This window comes from Lissotriton vulgaris, chromosome 7, assembly GCF_964263255.1.
Source record: "Lissotriton vulgaris chromosome 7, aLisVul1.2, whole genome shotgun sequence".
NCBI classification, from domain to species: domain Eukaryota; kingdom Metazoa; phylum Chordata; class Amphibia; order Caudata; family Salamandridae; genus Lissotriton; species Lissotriton vulgaris.
The window spans coordinates 480,086,169-480,106,959 of record NC_141695.1 but is presented as its reverse complement, the minus strand read 5'-3'; the positions used below and the strand labels follow the sequence as shown (position 1 = coordinate 480,106,959).

Below are 20,791 nucleotides of genomic sequence, written 5' to 3'. Positions count from 1 at the left end.
CCTGTTGGTGATAGGACAACGGTTTTTTGAATGTTTTTTTTGCATGGCTTTCATGGTTACCACCTGCTTTGAGTTGTCCTTATTTCGCGCGGTGCTAATAGCGATTTTTGGGTTTTTCGCTAATAGCGATTTTTCTTGAATACCGATTGCGATTATATTGCGATTTCGCAATTATTTTCGCAGAATCCGTGGTGTGCCGCTATTTCCGATTCGCTAATGCTCACCTGCCGGGATTCTGCGAATATATTCGCGAATTCGCAAATATGTGTTTGCGAATTCGCTATTTTGATGTTGAATGCCGATTACGGAAATTGCGCCCGCATTTGCATTTTCGCAGCGATTGCGGGCGCAATTTTACTTCATGAATCAGGCTGTTAGATCCTCAGTGAATTAGGATGTGCCAAAACTCACCTTAGTATCCAAAATACCCTACCAGACTAGCAATCAGTGTCTCATTGGTATTTACAAAACCCCAATGATTTAGACAACCCAGAACATAGACTTGGAACACCTCAGGAAACGTGGAAAACATGAACACTCTTTCGTTATACTAACATATCAATCCAGAACGAGGAGTCAATGAGGACACATGTGAGTTTGAAATGTTTATTTCTAATGCAGTGTTCTCAAACGCAGTATCTTAGCTAATACTAGCAAACATATTATAAAGATCAAGGTTAACAGCATGGTTACTATTCCATAAAATACAAAAGGTGAAAGCATTTTAAAATGCTAAAGGAAACAGTTCTAAATAGAACCTCAGTTTACCCACCCTAGCTAGTATATTATATTATATCTACAGAAGGTCTCTTTGGGTTTTAAAAGGGCGGGCCCATACCTTTGGGTTCAGCAGGAATGGGTCACATCATCTCCTACACAAACACTCTGCATACGGATATTCATCAAGTGTGTGTTTCCTGCCTTTCGCAGTGCATTATTAATCGCGCCTAAACCCTAGTTGGCCACAGCTGCATCCATATTATGTCTACTCTGTGCGCTGATCAATCCAAACAATAAGCGCTGTGTTGAAACAACCTTGAAGGCCTCGGCACTCACTTTACAGACATAGCTTACCAAGCAAAGCTGATACTATAAGCAAACATGTTATTCTCGTGTAAAGCAAAATACCTAACTAGGCGAAAAGCTATAATAACAAAAATATGTCGTGTGCAGAGGTAGCAGAAAAGGAAATATGGTGTTTAAAATCCTAACTAGCACATGCTAACTTCACACAGTGCAAAGGTGAAACCAATACACAAGACAGAATAAGTGCCTAGGTACTGGAATAGGTGCCTGCATAATTGGATGAGTGCATGGGTTGTGCATCAGTCTTTCGAAACGGAGGAAGGGGTACTCTGTTATAGACAAATCTATCTGGAAAGAGAACATTTCTAGCTTTGAGAAAAGTATTGCCTCCACTAAAGCCGTGTACTTTGCAGATGTAATTTTGAAGGTCCCCAATAGCTCCAAAAGTGTTTTTAAGGCATTGAATAATATTGCCAACACGACTTGTACTAAAAATAAGATTTTGACACTCTTTCCACTGAGGTGTTTGAGCAAATTGCGCTTGGAGTCTCCTCTGGGTCACCTTTAGACCCTTTTCCACACAGGGTCTGGGAAGCGTTTGGTGCGAAACTGTTTCCCCCTTGCAGACAGCTGTGCAATCAATCCTTGCACAGTGGAATGGTTCCCTCCTGCTAGAAGCAAGCAGTTGTCTCCCCCTTATTGAAGAAGCCATCACTGGATCCAGCCTGTCTTAAAAACTACAGGCCTATTTCACTTCTTTCATACCCAGTGAAGATCATTGAGAGCCTTGCGAGCAGGGCACTCTCCCAGTTTCTGGAGACTAATGGTCTACTGGATGATGTTCAGTTTGTATTTCGCCCAGGACATAGGACAGAGACTGCACTGCTGACTGTATTGGATGATCTTCGTTTGCATGCAGACAAGGGTCAACATGCCATCTTGATCCTATTAGATCTGTTTGACGCAATAAACACGGTCAATCATAAGGTCCTCTTGGAACGGCTGGAAGGAGTTGGGGTAGTTGGTCAGGCATTGAAATGGCTCCATTCATATCTATCTGATAGATTCCAGGCCGTGGCTCTCCCCCTTGTCAGTCAAAGTTTTCCAAGATCCACAACGGTGTGCCACAGGGCTCTGCAATATGCCCATTCTTTTTAACGTATATATGCATCCCCTGGTGGATATTATTGAATCCTTTGGCATATGCGTGGTAAACTATTCTGATGACACCTAGTTGATTCTATCACTGGAGGGAAACCGTCATCCCCATTGGAGAATTTTTATATCTGCATGCAGAATGTGGTCCAGTGGTTAAGAAACAACTCTCTGAAATTTAATGCAGATAAAACTAAAATTCTTTGCACTAAGAGTGGGAGCGTGCCTTACTTCCTGCTGGCCGACTTCTGGCTTATTCCTGGAAAATTCTCCCTCTGCTCCCTGCTCAAACACGCTCCTTGGTAGTTAGGAGCGTGATTTTGCGCAGGTTAGATTACTGTAATTCTCTTTTGTTAGAGTCTCCCAAGTTTCTAACTGGTAGTCTGCAGAGAATTCATAATATGGCAGCCAAGCTGGCTTTGTCACGTCCCTGTCTTTTCTCCTCCTCATTGGCTCCCTATAGTGCAGAGGAGGCATTGCAAGGATTGGGTCCCATGCCATTGCAGAGTAAATTCTGCTGGTATGCCCCTCCCCGCTGCATTCGGACCTCTTCAGCTAATTGAGTGAAAGTACCCCTGACTAGAAGAGCTAAGTTGGGGGGTCAAGCTTTCAGTGTTACTGCTGCAAGACTTTGGAACAAGCTACCCTTGGAGCTGCGACAGAGAAAGATCTTTTGCTCTTTCGTAATTAAATACAAACTTGGCTCTTTCCTAGACCCTAACCTCTAGCGGTGTCAGATCACAGTTGCCTATTACTGTTTTTCCCTCTTTAGCGCCAGGATGCCCGATGGGTTGCAGTGCGCTCTATACATTTCTTTTACATTACATTACATTATATGGCGAATAAGATCTTAAATGTGGTTTGCCACAAATACTCCCACTGTTTATTTAGTAATTATTCCCCCACAATTCTTTGGCTAGTTTAAATTCTCTGTCTACAGTCTCCTTGACGGTCCAGTACCAGATAGAAACCTCCTTCCCCCCAACTGGTCTTACCACTAACTGATGTTCCAAGATGTTACCGCTACCTATGGGGGTTTTCAGGGTTTGGGCCCAGCTCTGCAGCTGAATGTACTTGAACCTTGAAAGGCCCACTCCAACCCTTTCACTGAGTGACGCCCATAAAATAAGAAAACCCTAATGGGCCAAATCCCCCCACACCTTTAAACCAGCTGCTCTAAGAGGTAACACCAACCTATCCTTTAGGCACTCTGGTGTGCCTGGTGAGTCCCAAAGAGGGACAAAGTTAGAAAAGTAGTTAAGACCGGCAAGGAGCTTGCGACTGGCCCTTGATCTGGCCACTGCCCTGGAGATTTTTAAGTTTGCAAGTGTTGAGGGTAGTGGAAGTTGGTCCACTCTAAGATGGCTGCTGTAGTTTTCATCCGTGTATCGGTCCTTTACCAGACCTTGTGACAAGGGGCAGCACGTGATATGGGTTACTAGGGGTGGAGCAGTGTCTAAATAAACCGGCAAAGCGGCAACACGGTTTGCTGGGGCTGAGTTATCGTACGTGTTTTCACCGGCAAGGGTAAGACGGGCAAGCTTTGGGGTGAAAGATTCTCTCTTTCCGATTGTGATTCAAACAGATACCGGGGCTGGGTGACCGAACGTGTATTCACCGGCAGGGGTAAGACGGGCAAGCCTTGGGGTAAAAGACTCTTTTTCCGATTGTGTTCAAACAGATACCGGCATTAACGAGATAAGTTCATTTTGCTGTGAGCTGCGAACATGCCGATGGTTGGGTGTGTACACTTTTGTGGGTGCGGCCAATGTTTTAACTTGGCATTACATGTGTGCAATAAAAAAGGGCCGCAGGGATTGTTTGAGTTGTAATAAGGGATCTTGGAAATGGGGTGTACAAAGAGAATGGTATATGACATTTCATAGTAGGTGTGAGAGGCAATCTGCTCACGGGGAGAGAGATTGCAATGGGGGAGTTGAGCAGCCTCTGGCCACACACCGCAGTGTGGGATGGGGGGAGTTCCTCATTCGTTTCCTCACTTACATGCTTGTGCACATGTTTCTACAGAAGGCCAGACTGTAGCGGGTTTCCATTAGGACACGTGATTTTGATGACACAGAAGTCCGTCTGAGGGAGGTAGCAGGTGTGCAGTAGAGACGCAACCCCCAGGTGATTATGCTGTCAACGATCTAAGCGCCACACCTTTTGATTCTTTTAACTTATGCTCTACATCTCACCTGGCCGGTGGGCTACTGAAGGTCAGGACCTTTTGGCTCACAATTTCTTTATTTTATTTTGTTGTCAATTTTATTCATCACAGGTTACAATTAAGCGACGAGTGGAATTTAAAAGTGGCGAACCCCTAACTGCCCTGATGAAGTTGCAAAATATACAGCAACGAAACATGTCGGCGACTGAGACTCACATGAAACTTGGTCTAATGTGAGTCTGTTTTAGCTTGGAGCATTCACAGCCCAGAATAAAACAGGAGTGGCCAGTGAGCACTGCAATTTTAGTGTGTGAGATTCACTTTTTTCTTTTCTTACGGGGGTTACTGGTGAATGTGTACACCGAACAGCGATTGGTACTTGCTACCCGCTGTGGCATGAACATTCAGCACATTGTCTGTCTGTTGTGAAGTATAAGGATTGTTACATGGTGTTTGTCCTTGTCTTCCGTGTGGCTTTATCTTTTTCTTTCCACCTTGCTGAGAGTGAGCTACCTATGATGATAAGTGGGTAGACTGGTAATTGCTAGCCAGATAACCCCATTGGCGGTTCTACCGTGAGGTGCCCACTCTCTTTCTCCACATTTTTTCGTGGTATGGGTGATGGTTGTTTGGCAATTTTAACTTTACCTTGTGTGTACTTTGACAAAGAGTAACACTTGGGCAGGAACTAAGAGCCCTGATATTATAGGAAAGGGGTAGCGATATAATTATGCACACACCTACATAGATCCTGCAGTCTAATTGAATAATAAGAGTGTCTTGAGGGACAGGCCATAATTTAGTTTGGGAACTTTAAGCTTGACCTTTTTGAAAAATGTTGGTTCTCCAAATTTAAACAGGAAACCTCCTATCGGCTAACTCCCTTTAGCATTGCAAAGAACATGGCCCCCACCCCAGTGCTTGCTGGAGTTTTTAAAAGCATCCTAGAATGCAACAACTGGAAAGCCCATGCATAATATTGCAAATCAGGAAAGCAAGTCCACCCTTCTCCCTCCTTCGCCTCAGTGTCTTCCCGGCGATTCTAGTGTGCCTATATGCCTAGACAAAAGAGTTAATAGCCTGCTGGAACTTGTTAATAGCTGGTTTGTCAAAATGCAGGGGGATAGAATTAAAAATGAAGGTTATCTTGGGGAGTACCACCGTCTTAACCAAATTGACCCTCCCAAGAATGGTTAAAGGGAGATGGGCCCAATATTTCATCAGTTTCTGGCACTCCCTTCAGACAGCCTCAAAATTAACCTCTGTAATCTTGGCAATGTGCTGAACTATTCTGATTCCCAGATACCGCATACTACGCATGGTCTGATGCTAGGGCCCCTCTAGATTCCATGTCATGACCTCAGTTTTCCCTGCATTGACCTCGTAACCCGATACCTGCCCGAAGTCCTGTGCCAATCTGATTACAGCATAGAAGGTCGTAGCAAGGTCCGCAGAGAGAATCAGAATGTCATCTGCATACAAGGTCACCTTCCTCTCCTAAGCACCGTGCTTAAAAGGCGAAATGCTAGACTCCTCTCACAGCCGTTGAGCAAAAGGCTTAATATATAGGTCAAAGAGGAGAGGAGAAAGAGGGCAGCCCTGCCTAGTTCCCTTAGTTATATTAAAAGGTCGGTCAGGTTGCCGTTAACCAAAAGTCTGGCTGACGGCTCTTGATAAATCAACCAGCTAGCTCTACAAAACTTTCTGCCCAAATCAAATTTCTCCATGACTGCTGACAGGTAAACCCAACTAACCCTGTCAAAAGCCTTAGTGGCATTGAGTGTCATAGCTGCGAGAGGAAGTGAGTGAGTAGAGGCGATATCTATTGCACCTATGAAATCATAGGTGAGGTCTGACAGGTTCCTGCCTTTAACCCCTTCGACGCTCATGACGGAGTGGTTCCGTCATAAGCGCCGGTTGGGCTGTGCTTATGACGGAACCGTTCCGTCACGACCACGCCCGTTTTTTAGAACCTTCAGCACAGCGCGAAAATTCGTGGCGCGCTGAAGGTGTTAACAAACCCCTTCTGATCAGAATGAAAGATGTCACCTGCCACGAGGCCCTGCTACGGCCAGAAGCCCAGAAAAGATTTTATAATCTGCGTTCAACAGCGAGATGGGCCTACAAGACCCGCAACTCGCTGGATTCTTACCGGGTTTCAAAATCAGGATGATTGTGGCTTCATCCCAAGAACCTGGAAGCTTAAAGCCATCAGATACGATCTCAATAAATAGTTGTGCTAAAACCAGAACTATCACTTTGCCCAGAGATCTAAAGAGCTCTATTGTAAGCCCATCGGGACCTGCAGCTTTCCCTTACTCACGGCAAAAATAGTCTTTTTCACCTCTTCCTGCGTGATATCCTGCTCTACATCTTCCTGCTGCATGTAGCTCAGGGGTGTGAGAGTGGTCCTGTCCAATCACTCCCTAGCCTCGATCTTCTTGATATAAATTCTGGGAAAAAACTAAGAATGCTTCACCTATCCCTTCATCTGAGGACATAGCAGTTACCCCATCATCACCGTCAATTTGTTTAATCTGGTTGCTAAGCCTGTCGGACTTGGCCTTCCATGCCAACAGCTTACCTGTCCCTTCCCCATACTCGAAAAGGACAAGCTTGCTTTCCTCCCATCTACTCATAACCCTAGTTTGGAGAATAGTCTCCAACTGCTCCCTTAACTTGCTGAGTTTAGCCAGATTCTCTTGCTGTCCCTCCAAACCGACCTCTCTATTCAGATCTAACTCTACTGCCTTCATTTCCGCATCCTTGAGTGCCACCTCCCCTCTGTGATTTTTATTCCTAAAGCTCACCCTACTTGTGATTAGGCCCTTTACAAAAGCCTTTAGGGAGCCTTAAACCACAGTAATTGTAGCAGAGACAAGATTCACCTTCAGAAAATATTCAATCCCATTAAATAGGTAGGACATCTCTTCTGCCTCGAGGAGCAAAGTTCGATCAAAAGTCCAGGCTCTGAGATGCTGGGCCGGCACCAAGTCATGGTTCATCGATATCCGTGAATGATCAGACAGATGCGGAGTCAGGTATCAATGTCCTTGAACTTGCCCCTCAAACATTGTCTGACCAGAACATAGTTGATTCTCTACTTGTGTTGATATTTACTATTGCAGTATGAGACTCCTAACGGATTGCCCGATCTTTCTCTCCAAATATTGCAGTGGCCGGTTTGCGCCAACCTTGACTGCAGGTACATCCGGGACTTAGAAGGAAGTTCAGGATTGAGGAAAATATTAAAGTCCCCTGCCATAATACCAGGTCTGGGTAGTGTAGGAGATGCAAGAAAATGCTTTTAAGAGAGGAAGGGTCGTCTTGGTTTGGGCCATGGTGAGGAGAAAGCCTGTGATAGTCACCCTCAGGAGTACCCATCTGCCACCTGGGTCAGCCAAAAAGTGTAAGACACAGGCATTAGCTTGTTTTTTTTTTAAGTATGGCAACACCCTGATGTTGGCAGTCTGATTTGAACAAATGAAAGAGTCCACTCATTTTTTTTTTTTGAATATCTCTGTGATCTTTTCCTTGAGAAGATGAGTTTTCTGGAGGAAACCTGCCCGGAGAGTCTTTTGAATATTGCAATATTTTTGCCCTTCTGGACCCCACGCACAAGCCATTAACATTCTAGTACAGGACTGAATTGTTTTCATGGAAGTTTAGACCCAAAATCTCTAACACGGTCAAGACATGGAAGGAACCAGCACCAGACCAATCGCACCCTAGCCACGGTCATCTGAATGGACACTAAGGTGAGTGAGGACATTTTGCGTTTTATATCCCTGTGCTCCCCCCACATACCCCACCCCCTCTTCCCAAACCCACCCCCGGAGAACCCCTCCCATTTACCTGGACAGATGTTGTCCAGAAGCTACCTCCCGGATCAGCACCCCACGTCCCTTTATGTGTAGACAAAACAGAGTATGAGCCAGACTAATAGAAAAATCAAAACAAAAGGATGAACAACTAAATGATTATTACTATCATGTCATATCATATCGGAGCATAAAAGAGGGCAAGAATTTAGGAATCCATTGCTATGGGCTGCCCTGAACTGCCGATATGCAAATAAACCGAGTCAATGCCTGGCTTTGGGGACAGATTTACCCATTAAGACTCCCCTTTCCCCATGATTTAGAGCAACTCGTCCGCCTCCTAGTCAGATCTTATATTAAGAATTTTATTCTTGTGCATGATTTTCAGAGTTGATGGGAATTTGAATTGGGCGACCTCACCAAGTTTTTTAAAGTCATCAAGCTTCCTGCCCAATTCCCATTGTCTAGCAAGAGTAACTCTGGCAAGGTCTGAATGGATCTCAAAAGAGAAGTCCCAACGATATCACCTTTAAGCTGATGTTAAGAATCGTCTCCTTTAGAGAATAAGTATGAAAGTTGATGCGGATTTTCCTCGGCTTTGTTCTGTTCAATTTTTTCTGAAAAAAAGGTTCCCTATAGATTGTCTGAATATCGTTACTCAGCACCTCCTCTGATTCTTCAAGCTGCAAGATTTCTTTCACAACAAGGGGTGGTGAGGGACAGAGTCTCTGAATTAAGCAGACTCTCACCCAGTCAAGAGATCAGGGCTAGATCCAACACCGTTTTTTAGCTCACTGCACCATCCCAGTTTCAGAACCTGGCTGTATGCAAATTAGTCTGTTCCTGTCCCAGTGCATGATGGGAACAGGGCAAACCAAACTACAAAAGCCAATTCTTACACTGGGAAGGAAACAAGCTCCCGGGGACCGGTTTCTGGCATTACAGCCGTCTTCGGCCCGGTTTGCTTGAATCCTGATGGTGCAATGAGCAAGGGACTCATGTCTGAGTATACCCTTCCACGCTTAGGGTGGACAAAAATATTTACAACAAGGGGTGGTGAGGGACAGAGTCTCTGAATTAAGCAGAAAACTCTCACCCAGTCAAGAGATCAGGGCTAGATCCAACACCGTTTTTTAGCTCACTGCACCATCCCAGTTTCAGAACCTGGCTGTATGCAAATTAGTCTGTTCCTGTCCCAGTGCATGATGGGAACAGGGCAAACCAAACTACAAAAGCCAATTCTTACACTGGGAAGGAAACAAGCTCCCGGGGACCGGTTTCTGGCATTACAGCCGTCTTCGGCCCGGTTTGCTTGAATCCTGATGGTGCAATGAGCAAGGGACTCATGTCTGAGTATACCCTTCCACGCTTAGGGTGGACAAAAATATTTACAACAAGGGGTGGTGAGGGACAGAGTCTCTGAATTAAGCAGAAAACTCTCACCCAGTCAAGAGATCAGGGCTAGATCCAACACCGTTTTTTAGCTCACTGCACCATCCCAGTTTCAGAACCTGGCTGTATGCAAATTAGTCTGTTCCTGTCCCAGTGCATGATGGGAACAGGGCAAACCAAACTACAAAAGCCAATTCTTACACTGGGAAGGAAACAAGCTCCCGGGGACCGGTTTCTGGCATTACAGCCGTCTTCGGCCCGGTTTGCTTGAATCCTGATGGTGCAATGAGCAAGGGACTCATGTCTGAGTATACCCTTCCACGCTTAGGGTGGACAAAAATATTTACAACAAGGGGTGGTGAGGGACAGAGTCTCTGAATTAAGCAGAAAACTCTCACCCAGTCAAGAGATCAGGGCTAGATCCAACACCGTTTTTTAGCTCACTGCACCATCCCAGTTTCAGAACCTGGCTGTATGCAAATTAGTCTGTTCCTGTCCCAGTGCATGATGGGAACAGGGCAAACCAAACTACAAAAGCCAATTCTTACACTGGGAAGGAAACAAGCTCCCGGGGACCGGTTTCTGGCATTACAGCCGTCTTCGGCCCGGTTTGCTTGAATCCTGATGGTGCAATGAGCAAGGGACTCATGTCTGAGTATACCCTTCCACGCTTAGGGTGGACAAAAATATTTACAACAAGGGGTGGTGAGGGACAGAGTCTCTGAATTAAGCAGAAAACTCTCACCCAGTCAAGAGATCAGGGCTAGATCCAACACCGTTTTTTAGCTCACTGCACCATCCCAGTTTCAGAACCTGGCTGTATGCAAATTAGTCTGTTCCTGTCCCAGTGCATGATGGGAACAGGGCAAACCAAACTACAAAAGCCAATTCTTACACTGGGAAGGAAACAAGCTCCCGGGGACCGGTTTCTGGCATTACAGCCGTCTTCGGCCCGGTTTGCTTGAATCCTGATGGTGCAATGAGCAAGGGACTCATGTCTGAGTATACCCTTCCACGCTTAGGGTGGACAAAAATATTTACAACAAGGGGTGGTGAGGGACAGAGTCTCTGAATTAAGCAGAAAACTCTCACCCAGTCAAGAGATCAGGGCTAGATCCAACACCGTTTTTTAGCTCACTGCACCATCCCAGTTTCAGAACCTGGCTGTATGCAAATTAGTCTGTTCCTGTCCCAGTGCATGATGGGAACAGGGCAAACCAAACTACAAAAGCCAATTCTTACACTGGGAAGGAAACAAACTCCCGGGGACCGGTTTCTGGCATTACAGCCGTCTTCGGCCCGGTTTGCTTGAATCCTGATGGTGCAATGAGCAAGGGACTCATGTCTGAGTATACCCTTCCACGCTTAGGGTGGACAAAAATATTTACAACAAGGGGTGGTGAGGGACAGAGTCTCTGAATTAAGCAGAAAACTCTCACCCAGTCAAGAGATCAGGGCTAGATCCAACACCGTTTTTTAGCTCACTGCACCATCCCAGTTTCAGAACCTGGCTGTATGCAAATTAGTCTGTTCCTGTCCCAGTGCATGATGGGAACAGGGCAAACCAAACTACAAAAGCCAATTCTTACACTGGGAAGGAAACAAGCTCCCGGGGACCGGTTTCTGGCATTACAGCCGTCTTCGGCCCGGTTTGCTTGAATCCTGATGGTGCAATGAGCAAGGGACTCATGTCTGAGTATACCCTTCCACGCTTAGGGTGGACAAAAATATTTACAACAAGGGGTGGTGAGGGACAGAGTCTCTGAATTAAGCAGAAAACTCTCACCCAGTCAAGAGATCAGGGCTAGATCCAACACCGTTTTTTAGCTCACTGCACCATCCCAGTTTCAGAACCTGGCTGTATGCAAATTAGTCTGTTCCTGTCCCAGTGCATGATGGGAACAGGGCAAACCAAACTACAAAAGCCAATTCTTACACTGGGAAGGAAACAAGCTCCCGGGGACCGGTTTCTGGCATTACAGCCGTCTTCGGCCCGGTTTGCTTGAATCCTGATGGAGCAATGAGCAAGGGACTCATGTCTGAGTATACCCTTCCACGCTTAGGGTGGACAAAAATATTTACAACAAGGGGTGGTGAGGGACAGAGTCTCTGAATTAAGCAGAAAACTCTCACCCAGTCAAGAGATCAGGGCTAGATCCAACACCGTTTTTTAGCTCACTGCACCATCCCAGTTTCAGAACCTGGCTGTATGCAAATTAGTCTGTTCCTGTCCCAGTGCATGATGGGAACAGGGAAAACCAAACTACAAAATCCAATTCTTACACTGGGTCTGAATCGTTTTTGGCCACTATAGGTGTGGCAGGGTATACTCAGACATGAGTCCCTTTCTCACTGCACCATCAGGATTCAAGCAAGCCGGGCCGAAGACGGCTGAAATGCCAGAAACCGGTCCCCGGTAGCTTGTCTCCTTTCTGGTGAAGAATTGGCTTGGTAGTTTAGTCTGCCCTGTTCCCATGATGCACTGGGCCAGGGACAGACTGATTTGCATATAGCCAGGTTCTGAGCTGGGATGGTGCAGTGAGATAAATAACGGTGATGGATCAAGCCCTGATCGTTGGACTGGGAAAGAGTGGTCTGCTTAATTCAGACACTCTGTTCATCACCACCCCCTTTTCTGAATCGTTTTTGGCCACTATAGGTGTGGCAGGGTATACTCAGACATGAGTCCATTTCTCACTGCACCATCAGGATTCAAGCAAGCCGGGCCGAAGACGGCTGAAATGCCAGAAACCGGTCCCCGGTAGCTTGTCTCCTTTCTGGTGAAGAATTGGCTTGGTAGTTTAGTCTGCCCTGTTCCCATGATGCACTGGGCCAGGGACAGACTGATTTGCATATAGCCAGGTTCTGAGCTGGGATGGTGCAGTGAGATAAATAACGGTGATGGATCAAGCCCTGATCTTTGGACTGGGAAAGAGTGGTCTGCTTAATTCAGACACTCTGTTCATCACCACCCCCTTTTCTGAATCGTTTTTGGCCACTATAGGTGTGGCAGGGTATACTCAGACATGAGTCCCTTTCTCACTGCACCATCAGGATTCAAGCAAGCCGGGCCGAAGACGGCTGAAATGCCAGAAACCGGTCCCCGGTAGCTTGTCTCCTTTCTGGTGAAGAATTGGCTTGGTAGTTTAGTCTGCCCTGTTCCCATGATGCACTGGGCCAGGGACAGACTGATTTGCATATAGCCAGGTTCTGAGCTGGGATGGTGCAGTGAGATAAATAACGGTGATGGATCAAGCCCTGATCTTTGGACTGGGAAAGAGTGGTCTGCTTAATTCAGACACTCTGTTCATCACCACCCCCTTTTCTGAATCGTTTTTGGCCACTATAGGTGTGGCAGGGTATACTCAGACATGAGTCCCTTTCTCACTGCACCATCAGGATTCAAGCAAGCCGGGCCGAAGACGGCTGAAATGCCAGAAACCGGTCCCCGGTAGCTTGTCTCCTTTCTGGTGAAGAATTGGCTTGGTAGTTTAGTCTGCCCTGTTCCCATGATGCACTGGGCCAGGGACAGACTGATTTGCATATAGCCAGGTTCTGAGCTGGGATGGTGCAGTGAGATAAATAACGGTGATGGATCAAGCCCTGATCTTTGGACTGGGAAAGAGTGGTCTGCTTAATTCAGACACTCTGTTCATCACCACCCCCTTTTCTGAATCGTTTTTGGCCACTATAGGTGTGGCAGGGTATACTCAGACATGAGTCCCTTTCTCACTGCACCATCAGGATTCAAGCAAGCCGGGCCGAAGACGGCTGAAATGCCAGAAACCGGTCCCCGGTAGCTTGTCTCCTTTCTGGTGAAGAATTGGCTTGGTAGTTTAGTCTGCCCTGTTCCCATGATGCACTGGGCCAGGGACAGACTGATTTGCATATAGCCAGGTTCTGAGCTGGGATGGTGCAGTGAGATAAATAACGGTGATGGATCAAGCCCTGATCTTTGGACTGGGAAAGAGTGGTCTGCTTAATTCAGACACTCTGTTCATCACCACCCCCTTTTCTGAATCGTTTTTGGCCACTATAGGTGTGGCAGGGTATACTCAGACATGAGTCCCTTTCTCACTGCCCCATCAGGATTCAAGCAAGCCGGGCCGAAGACGGCTGAAATGCCAGAAACCGGTCCCCGGTAGCTTGTCTCCTTTCTGGTGAAGAATTGGCTTGGTAGTTTAGTCTGCCCTGTTCCCATGATGCACTGGGCCAGGGACAGACTGATTTGCATATAGCCAGGTTCTGAGCTGGGATGGTGCAGTGAGATAAATAACGGTGATGGATCAAGCCCTGATCTTTGGACTGGGAAAGAGTGGTCTGCTTAATTCAGACACTCTGTTCATCACCACCCCCTTTTCTGAATCGTTTTTGGCCACTATAGGTGTGGCAGGGTATACTCAGACATGAGTCCCTTTCTCACTGCACCATCAGGATTCAAGCAAGCCGGGCCGAAGACGGCTGAAATGCCAGAAACCGGTCCCCGGTAGCTTGTCTCCTTTCTGGTGAAGAATTGGCTTGGTAGTTTAGTCTGCCCTGTTCCCATGATGCACTGGGCCAGGGACAGACTGATTTGCATATAGCCAGGTTCTGAGCTGGGATGGTGCAGTGAGATAAATAACGGTGATGGATCAAGCCCTGATCTTTGGACTGGGAAAGAGTGGTCTGCTTAATTCAGACACTCTGTTCATCACCACCCCCTTTTCTGAATCGTTTTTGGCCACTATAGGTGTGGCAGGGTATACTCAGACATGAGTCCCTTTCTCACTGCACCATCAGGATTCAAGCAAGCCGGGCCGAAGACGGCTGAAATGCCAGAAACCGGTCCCCGGTAGCTTGTCTCCTTTCTGGTGAAGAATTGGCTTGGTAGTTTAGTCTGCCCTGTTCCCATGATGCACTGGGCCAGGGACAGACTGATTTGCATATAGCCAGGTTCTGAGCTGGGATGGTGCAGTGAGATAAATAACGGTGATGGATCAAGCCCTGATCTTTGGACTGGGAAAGAGTGGTCTGCTTAATTCAGACACTCTGTTCATCACCACCCCCTTTTCTGAATCGTTTTTGGCCACTATAGGTGTGGCAGGGTATACTCAGACATGAGTCCCTTTCTCACTGCACCATCAGGATTCAAGCAAGCCGGGCCGAAGACGGCTGAAATGCCAGAAACCGGTCCCCGGTAGCTTGTCTCCTTTCTGGTGAAGAATTGGCTTGGTAGTTTAGTCTGCCCTGTTCCCATGATGCACTGGGCCAGGGACAGACTGATTTGCATATAGCCAGGTTCTGAGCTGGGATGGTGCAGTGAGATAAATAACGGTGATGGATCAAGCCCTGATCTTTGGACTGGGAAAGAGTGGTCTGCTTAATTCAGACACTCTGTTCATCACCACCCCCTTTACTGAATCGTTTTTGGCCACTATAGGTGTGGCAGGGTATACTCAGACATGAGTCCCTTTCTCACTGCACCATCAGGATTCAAGCAAGCCGGGCTGAAGACGGCTGAAATGCCAGAAACCGGTCCCCGGTAGCTTGTCTCCTTTCTGGTGAAGAATTGGCTTGGTAGTTTAGTCTGCCCTGTTCCCATGATGCACTGGGCCAGGGACAGACTGATTTGCATATAGCCAGGTTCTGAGCTGGGATGGTGCAGTGAGATAAATAACGGTGATGGATCAAGCCCTGATCTTTGGACTGGGAAAGAGTGGTCTGCTTAATTCAGGCACTCTGTTCATCACCACCCCCTTTTCTGAATCTCAAGATTTCTTTCAGCAATGAGATCATATATGACTTTAGGTCTGTCCCTTCACTCCCCTCATGAACATTCAGGATACGCAGATTGTTCCTTTGAGAGTTGTTCTCCAGCAACTCCAACCTGTCACGAAGGGCCACTTCCTCCCTCTTGAGGGACTGAATATCCGCTTTAGCGGCCCTAAGACGATCTTTTAGCTCTCTGACAGTGTTCTCTAAAGGTCTCAGTTCTTATATTCAAGAGATCCACTTTCCTCTTCAATGACTCGCTGAAGTTCCTAATCTCTCCCTGGTTAGCAGCGGAAACCAAGAACCCCTTCATAATGTCCTCCGAGAGTGTAGAGAAAAGAACCTCCAAAAAAGCCACTGGGGGTCTTCTTGCTTCATGGTCCTTGGTGCCTTTATCTACCCATTTATCGTGACTGTTACTGGTAGCAAGGCTGAGGCCGTCTGCCCAGCGGACTCCTTCGCCTTATCTGGACCCACCGTTATTCCACTCTCACTAAGAAAAGTTGGGGTTACATCTAGGGACAGGGAGCCAACAGCGGCCTCCTTACTATCGGGAGCTGACTTTGAGGCTAGTTGCCCTGCCGATCTTCTTCGGATAGCCTCGCCCTGATTAAAAATGTCCAATACCTCTGGTTGTACTTTAAAGTATGACCTCAAGGAAGGGGTGATCCTAACTTTGGAATCAAGGGGATTACTTTTGGCCCTTCCTGCCTTAATGCTCCTACCTTTGACCTCGTACGACTGCAACAGAGCTGCTGGTGACCGCATCTATGTTGGAAGGACCCCTGGTTCCCTGACTTTTACCACTGCCCCCCCTACCAGCCTCCTCTGGAGCTGTTTGATACCACCCAATTTTAGTTTCACTTGCCTCAGGGTCGCCCCCCATGCTTTTTGCCTGTTTTAGTCCCCTTCACAAAAGGAACACTAGTAGGTCTCACTTGGGGTAATGGGCTAGCATGCATCTCCTGGAACCTTTTACCTGCTTCTCCTGTTGTAACTGCAATGATGGATCCAAGGTAGCTTGGCTGGTTGGAGCCAGCTCCTCCTGTGTTTCCTCGTCCAGAGAGTTCCTCTCTGGGACGCTGTGGTGTTGACAAGTGCTGACACTACCACCCCTGACCCGGAGGAGCCCATATGCCGCTGCTCTATGGCCCCTCCTGAGCTCAAGGACAGCCCCCAACCACTGAGTCGGGCAGACATAACCGAGGGCCACCGTCTTCCCAGGCACATCCCCAGCCAAAGCAGCCACAGCAGCCGAGCCCCCACGGAAAGAAGCAAGCCTGCAGCTGAAACCCAGTAAGGTTCAGACGGTAAGGCGAGTCTTTCTAAGAGACTCAAAATCATCTCAAACCAGGACATGAGTGCTTCAGGTAAAAGTGGCAGCTCAGCAAGCAGCCACCATGCTCTCCTCCCACCTCCAATACACTCTTATCTCAGTGTATCCAGCAACTGAATGGAACCAGTGGGTCACATGTTCAGAGCACATCCTAGAAGGAGCAGGCTACTTCCAAATAAAATACAGCAGGTGTGGTTTACTCCACAGATTTGAAAGCATATCCATGTCTGCATTACATGTCTTTTTTTCAAACAACAGCCAAAAATAGGACTTCTGGCTAATGCATTCAACACATTAAATATATCTTCAAAAACATTTTAACTGCTTTTCATTAGGAAAACTCCCTCATTAAGATCCAGCCTTGTCCTGACTGTTATTGACCCTTCACTTCAAAATGCTTAGAGTGTGGATTGTTGACCACAGCTATGTCTAGTGGAATGAAGAGGCTGGAAAAAAAGAGAGCTATTGACAGGGACTTGGGTTTGCCATATATGGAAATTGCTTGGTTTGGCCAGGGAGGGTTAAAGTTTCATCAGTTGCTGGCTTTGGTTCAAACCACTCTTTATTTGCCAAGTTCCTCACCTCATGATTGTGCACTGTGGTGGAAATGACCTAGGCATACTAACTGGGGTAGGGCTGGGTAACCTAATGAAGGATAGCTTTGCAGAACTGATTTCACTTTCCAGGCTGAATATATGATTCCAGAAACAATGTACTGCAACAAATCTACGCCTCAACCCCAGGATGTTTGAATACCTATCCAAATGTGAGTGTTGATATGTGGCTACCCTTACTGATTATCCAAAAAAACACATTACCCACGTGGAGAAGACAAAGATCAGTTTACTATTTCGCAGTTTTCTTAAATTGACATCTATCCATGTTTTACGTTTTCTTTCTATGTCTTTGACTTGAGTTCTCTATTTGTGCTTGATTAATGTTGTTTTATTTTCTCTTCCCTTTTTGGAGCTAAAGGGTCGCTTTATATAGTGAAGAATAAATTGGTGATGGTAAATGTATTCACTTGTTTCAACTAATTATATAGCATCTGTTTCTTTTATCATAGACTTTGTTGCGAAAATCTTTAAAGATCCAGTTCAAAATGGGTTGGTTCCACTACTGGATGCGGTCCTTTTGCGAAAAGGTATGCTATTTCTAATAATTTCCATTGCAGTTTTAGCCATTGCCCTGTAAAAAGTGAAAGCCAAAGGTCTACAGTGAAAGAAGGGATAAAATGTTGTTAGTCTTGGTACAAAACAATGAACCTGAACGTGACCATTTCTGCAAGGTGAGCTGTTGTGACATAATAATTTTCTATGAGACCTGTCTTGCTGGACTGCTCCCTCTACTATCTTTTGCCATTCATGCCCAATGTGGTCCTCTCAGCTGATGTTAATACAGCAGAGCCTCCTTATTTCACTAGTGGTAAAAGAGTTGACCTACTGAGGAAAAACAGGTCTGATGAAGAGACAACAGCATGAGCAACTGAAAGTATGACAGCATCCAAGGAGATTAGACTGACATGCTCAAGAGACGAAGTCTGTGAAACGGGAAATTTCTTAGCTGTGCCCTCCAAATCTCAATCCCACACCTCTTCAGGTGACCATGGGTTACCAAGGGTGACAGAAGAACTGGGGGTTCACACATTTGGGCATGTGCTGGTTTTCAGAGGAGAGTTGCCTATATCCATGAGAAACACCACCAGTTTGGACAAGGGGACCTTCGGAAATGCAGGTTGTGGCTTTTTACAGCCTTGTAGGCAGAATCATCGATTGCATGAGTTTGGGGATTATGCTCAGGAGCTGCACTTAATCTCTCACCCCATGTTGTCATTAGACCTTCAAACTGCTCTGGGCTCCAGAGTGTCTGTGATATAACCCTAGTGGGTATTAATTCAGTGATCCACCACATTGCATTTCTAGAAATCCAGTGGTTTGTGTGGCTGGGGAATATGATCTAGGCCGGGGCAATGAACTTCGCTCCGTTCGCGGAGTTTTCTGCACTCCGCAATCTGCGGAGCTTGTGGAGCGTAGAAAACTCCGCTTCGCGAAGCGATTGCGAACTGTAAGTTTGCGATTGCGGACGGTAACTTCACAATGCGTGAGCTGCCGCTCTGGTGGAATTTCTACCCGAGCGGCAGGAATACCACCACAAACTGCATTTTTTTGTAACTTCGCTGAGTTCTGTGTAGCAAAACTCTGCGTACTGCGCACAGGCCTGATATGATCACACTCTGAAACATAAACAACTACTACTAAGGGGGGGCTAGAGAATCAGGGTCACAGAAGAAATGATTTATCTGTAACAGTTGTAGAAGCAAAAAGTACAGAGAACTGAATGAGTACAAGAGAGGCTATTAGAAATGGGGTCACCAGCTGACGGAGATATGTACCCTGTCCAGATAGGGACCACCACTCTAGACAGGGTTAGTCAGATACAAACTAAAAGACAACCTGAGCTCACCTTCTGGTAGCTTGGTGCAGAGCCGTCTGGCTTATCTAAACAGGCACTTTGTAAAGTATTTCTGCAACACACACACACACAAATATACACAGTAACACAATGAAAACACCACCAAAAGACTCAACACCAGTTTAGAAAGATAGACAATAATTTTATAAATAAATGAAGAGCACATCAACAAAATATCCAATAAATAGAAGTTGCAGTATGATTTTTTGAAAGAATAAATAGAGTTATATCGCCTAGACACAATAAGCACCTACGGGGATTATCTGGTCGTGTAGGACCGGGACAAAGTCAACAGTACAAGCTGACCGCAATGGAGTACAGGCCAGGGACAGAAGGCCTACAGGTTCGCCCATCAGAGTACCCTGACACAACAGCGAGATGCAGGGAAGGATGCCTCTATGTCAGGTCCGCAGTGGAGGTGATGTATTAATTTTCTTCATGCTGTGGTGGGGATGTGTTGGGTGCTTTCAGCCGGTTCTGAGTGTGGCGGTTCCTAGGACAATGCACAAGGTTAATCCATGCTGGAGGGATGCAGCATCTATCTTCTCTAGGCAGTGGCAGCAAGCAGTGTCTCCGGAAGCAATGCTGTGTTTTAGAGTTCAATGCACCGGTTTCTACTTCGACAAAACAGGGTGTGAACTAGGCACACGAGCAGGAGATGAGACTTTGATAACCCTGAGTTTTAAGCAACAGGAGGCAAGATAACAAGCCCTTTGAGATAACATTAATGGAAATACAGAGTCCAGCACTCCTTAGCAAGGTCAGAGAGCTCAGGCAGCAGGGGGGCACAGCAGAAAAGCAAGTCTTCCAGGTCAACAATCCAGCAGAGTCAGTCCTTATTACAGCACGGTGGTTCTTCTGACAGAGTCCAGTTGTAGATCCAGAAGTGTCTAATCTGGTGGAGTCAGAGACCCAGTATTTATACCCAGTTGTGCCTTTGAGGTGGGGGTGACTTCAAAGAAGAGTCTTTTAAGTGCACTCAGGTCCTTTCTTCACAGCCCGGGCTCCAGATTGTCAGATTTGTTTGGGGACAGGGTACTGCCAATTGAGGTGTTAGTGTCAGCCGCTCCCTCCCTTCCTGCCCAGGAAGAGCCATTAGAAAGTAGATGAGTACTTAGGCATATCTATCCTTCCTCTGTTGCTGTCTAGAGGGATTGCACAACGTGTATTTGTCACCCACCTCAGACTCCTATTGAATACAGTCTGTAGGCATGCAGGGCTGTAACAGCAGATACATTCCCACTTTCCAAAAGTGGCATTTCTAAAATAGTAATGTTAAATCTAACTTTACCAGTAAAGATGATTTATCATTACCATTCCAAACATATGAAACAGGATCAGCTACTTCTTCCAAACCAGGAAATACAGCTTAAAAGTGTATTAAGGAATTTTCAAACATAAACTATGAGAGAACTTGGCCTCACAGAATTGAAAAATGAATGTAGGGTTTTTTTCTACCAGGACATGCAAAACGTAAAAGTATGTGTTCTTCCCTTAACTTTATCCATTTGGCAACTGCTTCCATGCCTTTTTGAAAGTTGTGTTTGGCTGTCTTGGGCTCATTGGAAAGGGAGAGGATGAGCTAGGTGTCGTCTGCGTATGAAACAATTTTGAGTCTGTGGGTTCTGTCGATGGGGGTCGAGCGAAGCCATGTAGATGTTGAACAAC

At 46.4% G+C, this 20,791-nt stretch overlaps 1 protein-coding gene across 1 annotated transcript in view; it reads left to right on the top strand.

Annotated features, from left to right (window-relative positions):
* The window catches only part of LOC147701913 (cytosolic phospholipase A2 gamma-like), a 1,137,524-nt gene that overhangs the window by 567,655 nt on the left and 549,078 nt on the right, over positions 1-20,791 (top strand). Inside the window, exon 9 of the mRNA XM_086930543.1 lies at positions 17,718-17,795. Within this exon, the coding sequence (XP_086786669.1) occupies positions 17,718-17,795 (78 nt within the window). The remainder of the gene's footprint in view (positions 1-17,717; positions 17,796-20,791) is intronic.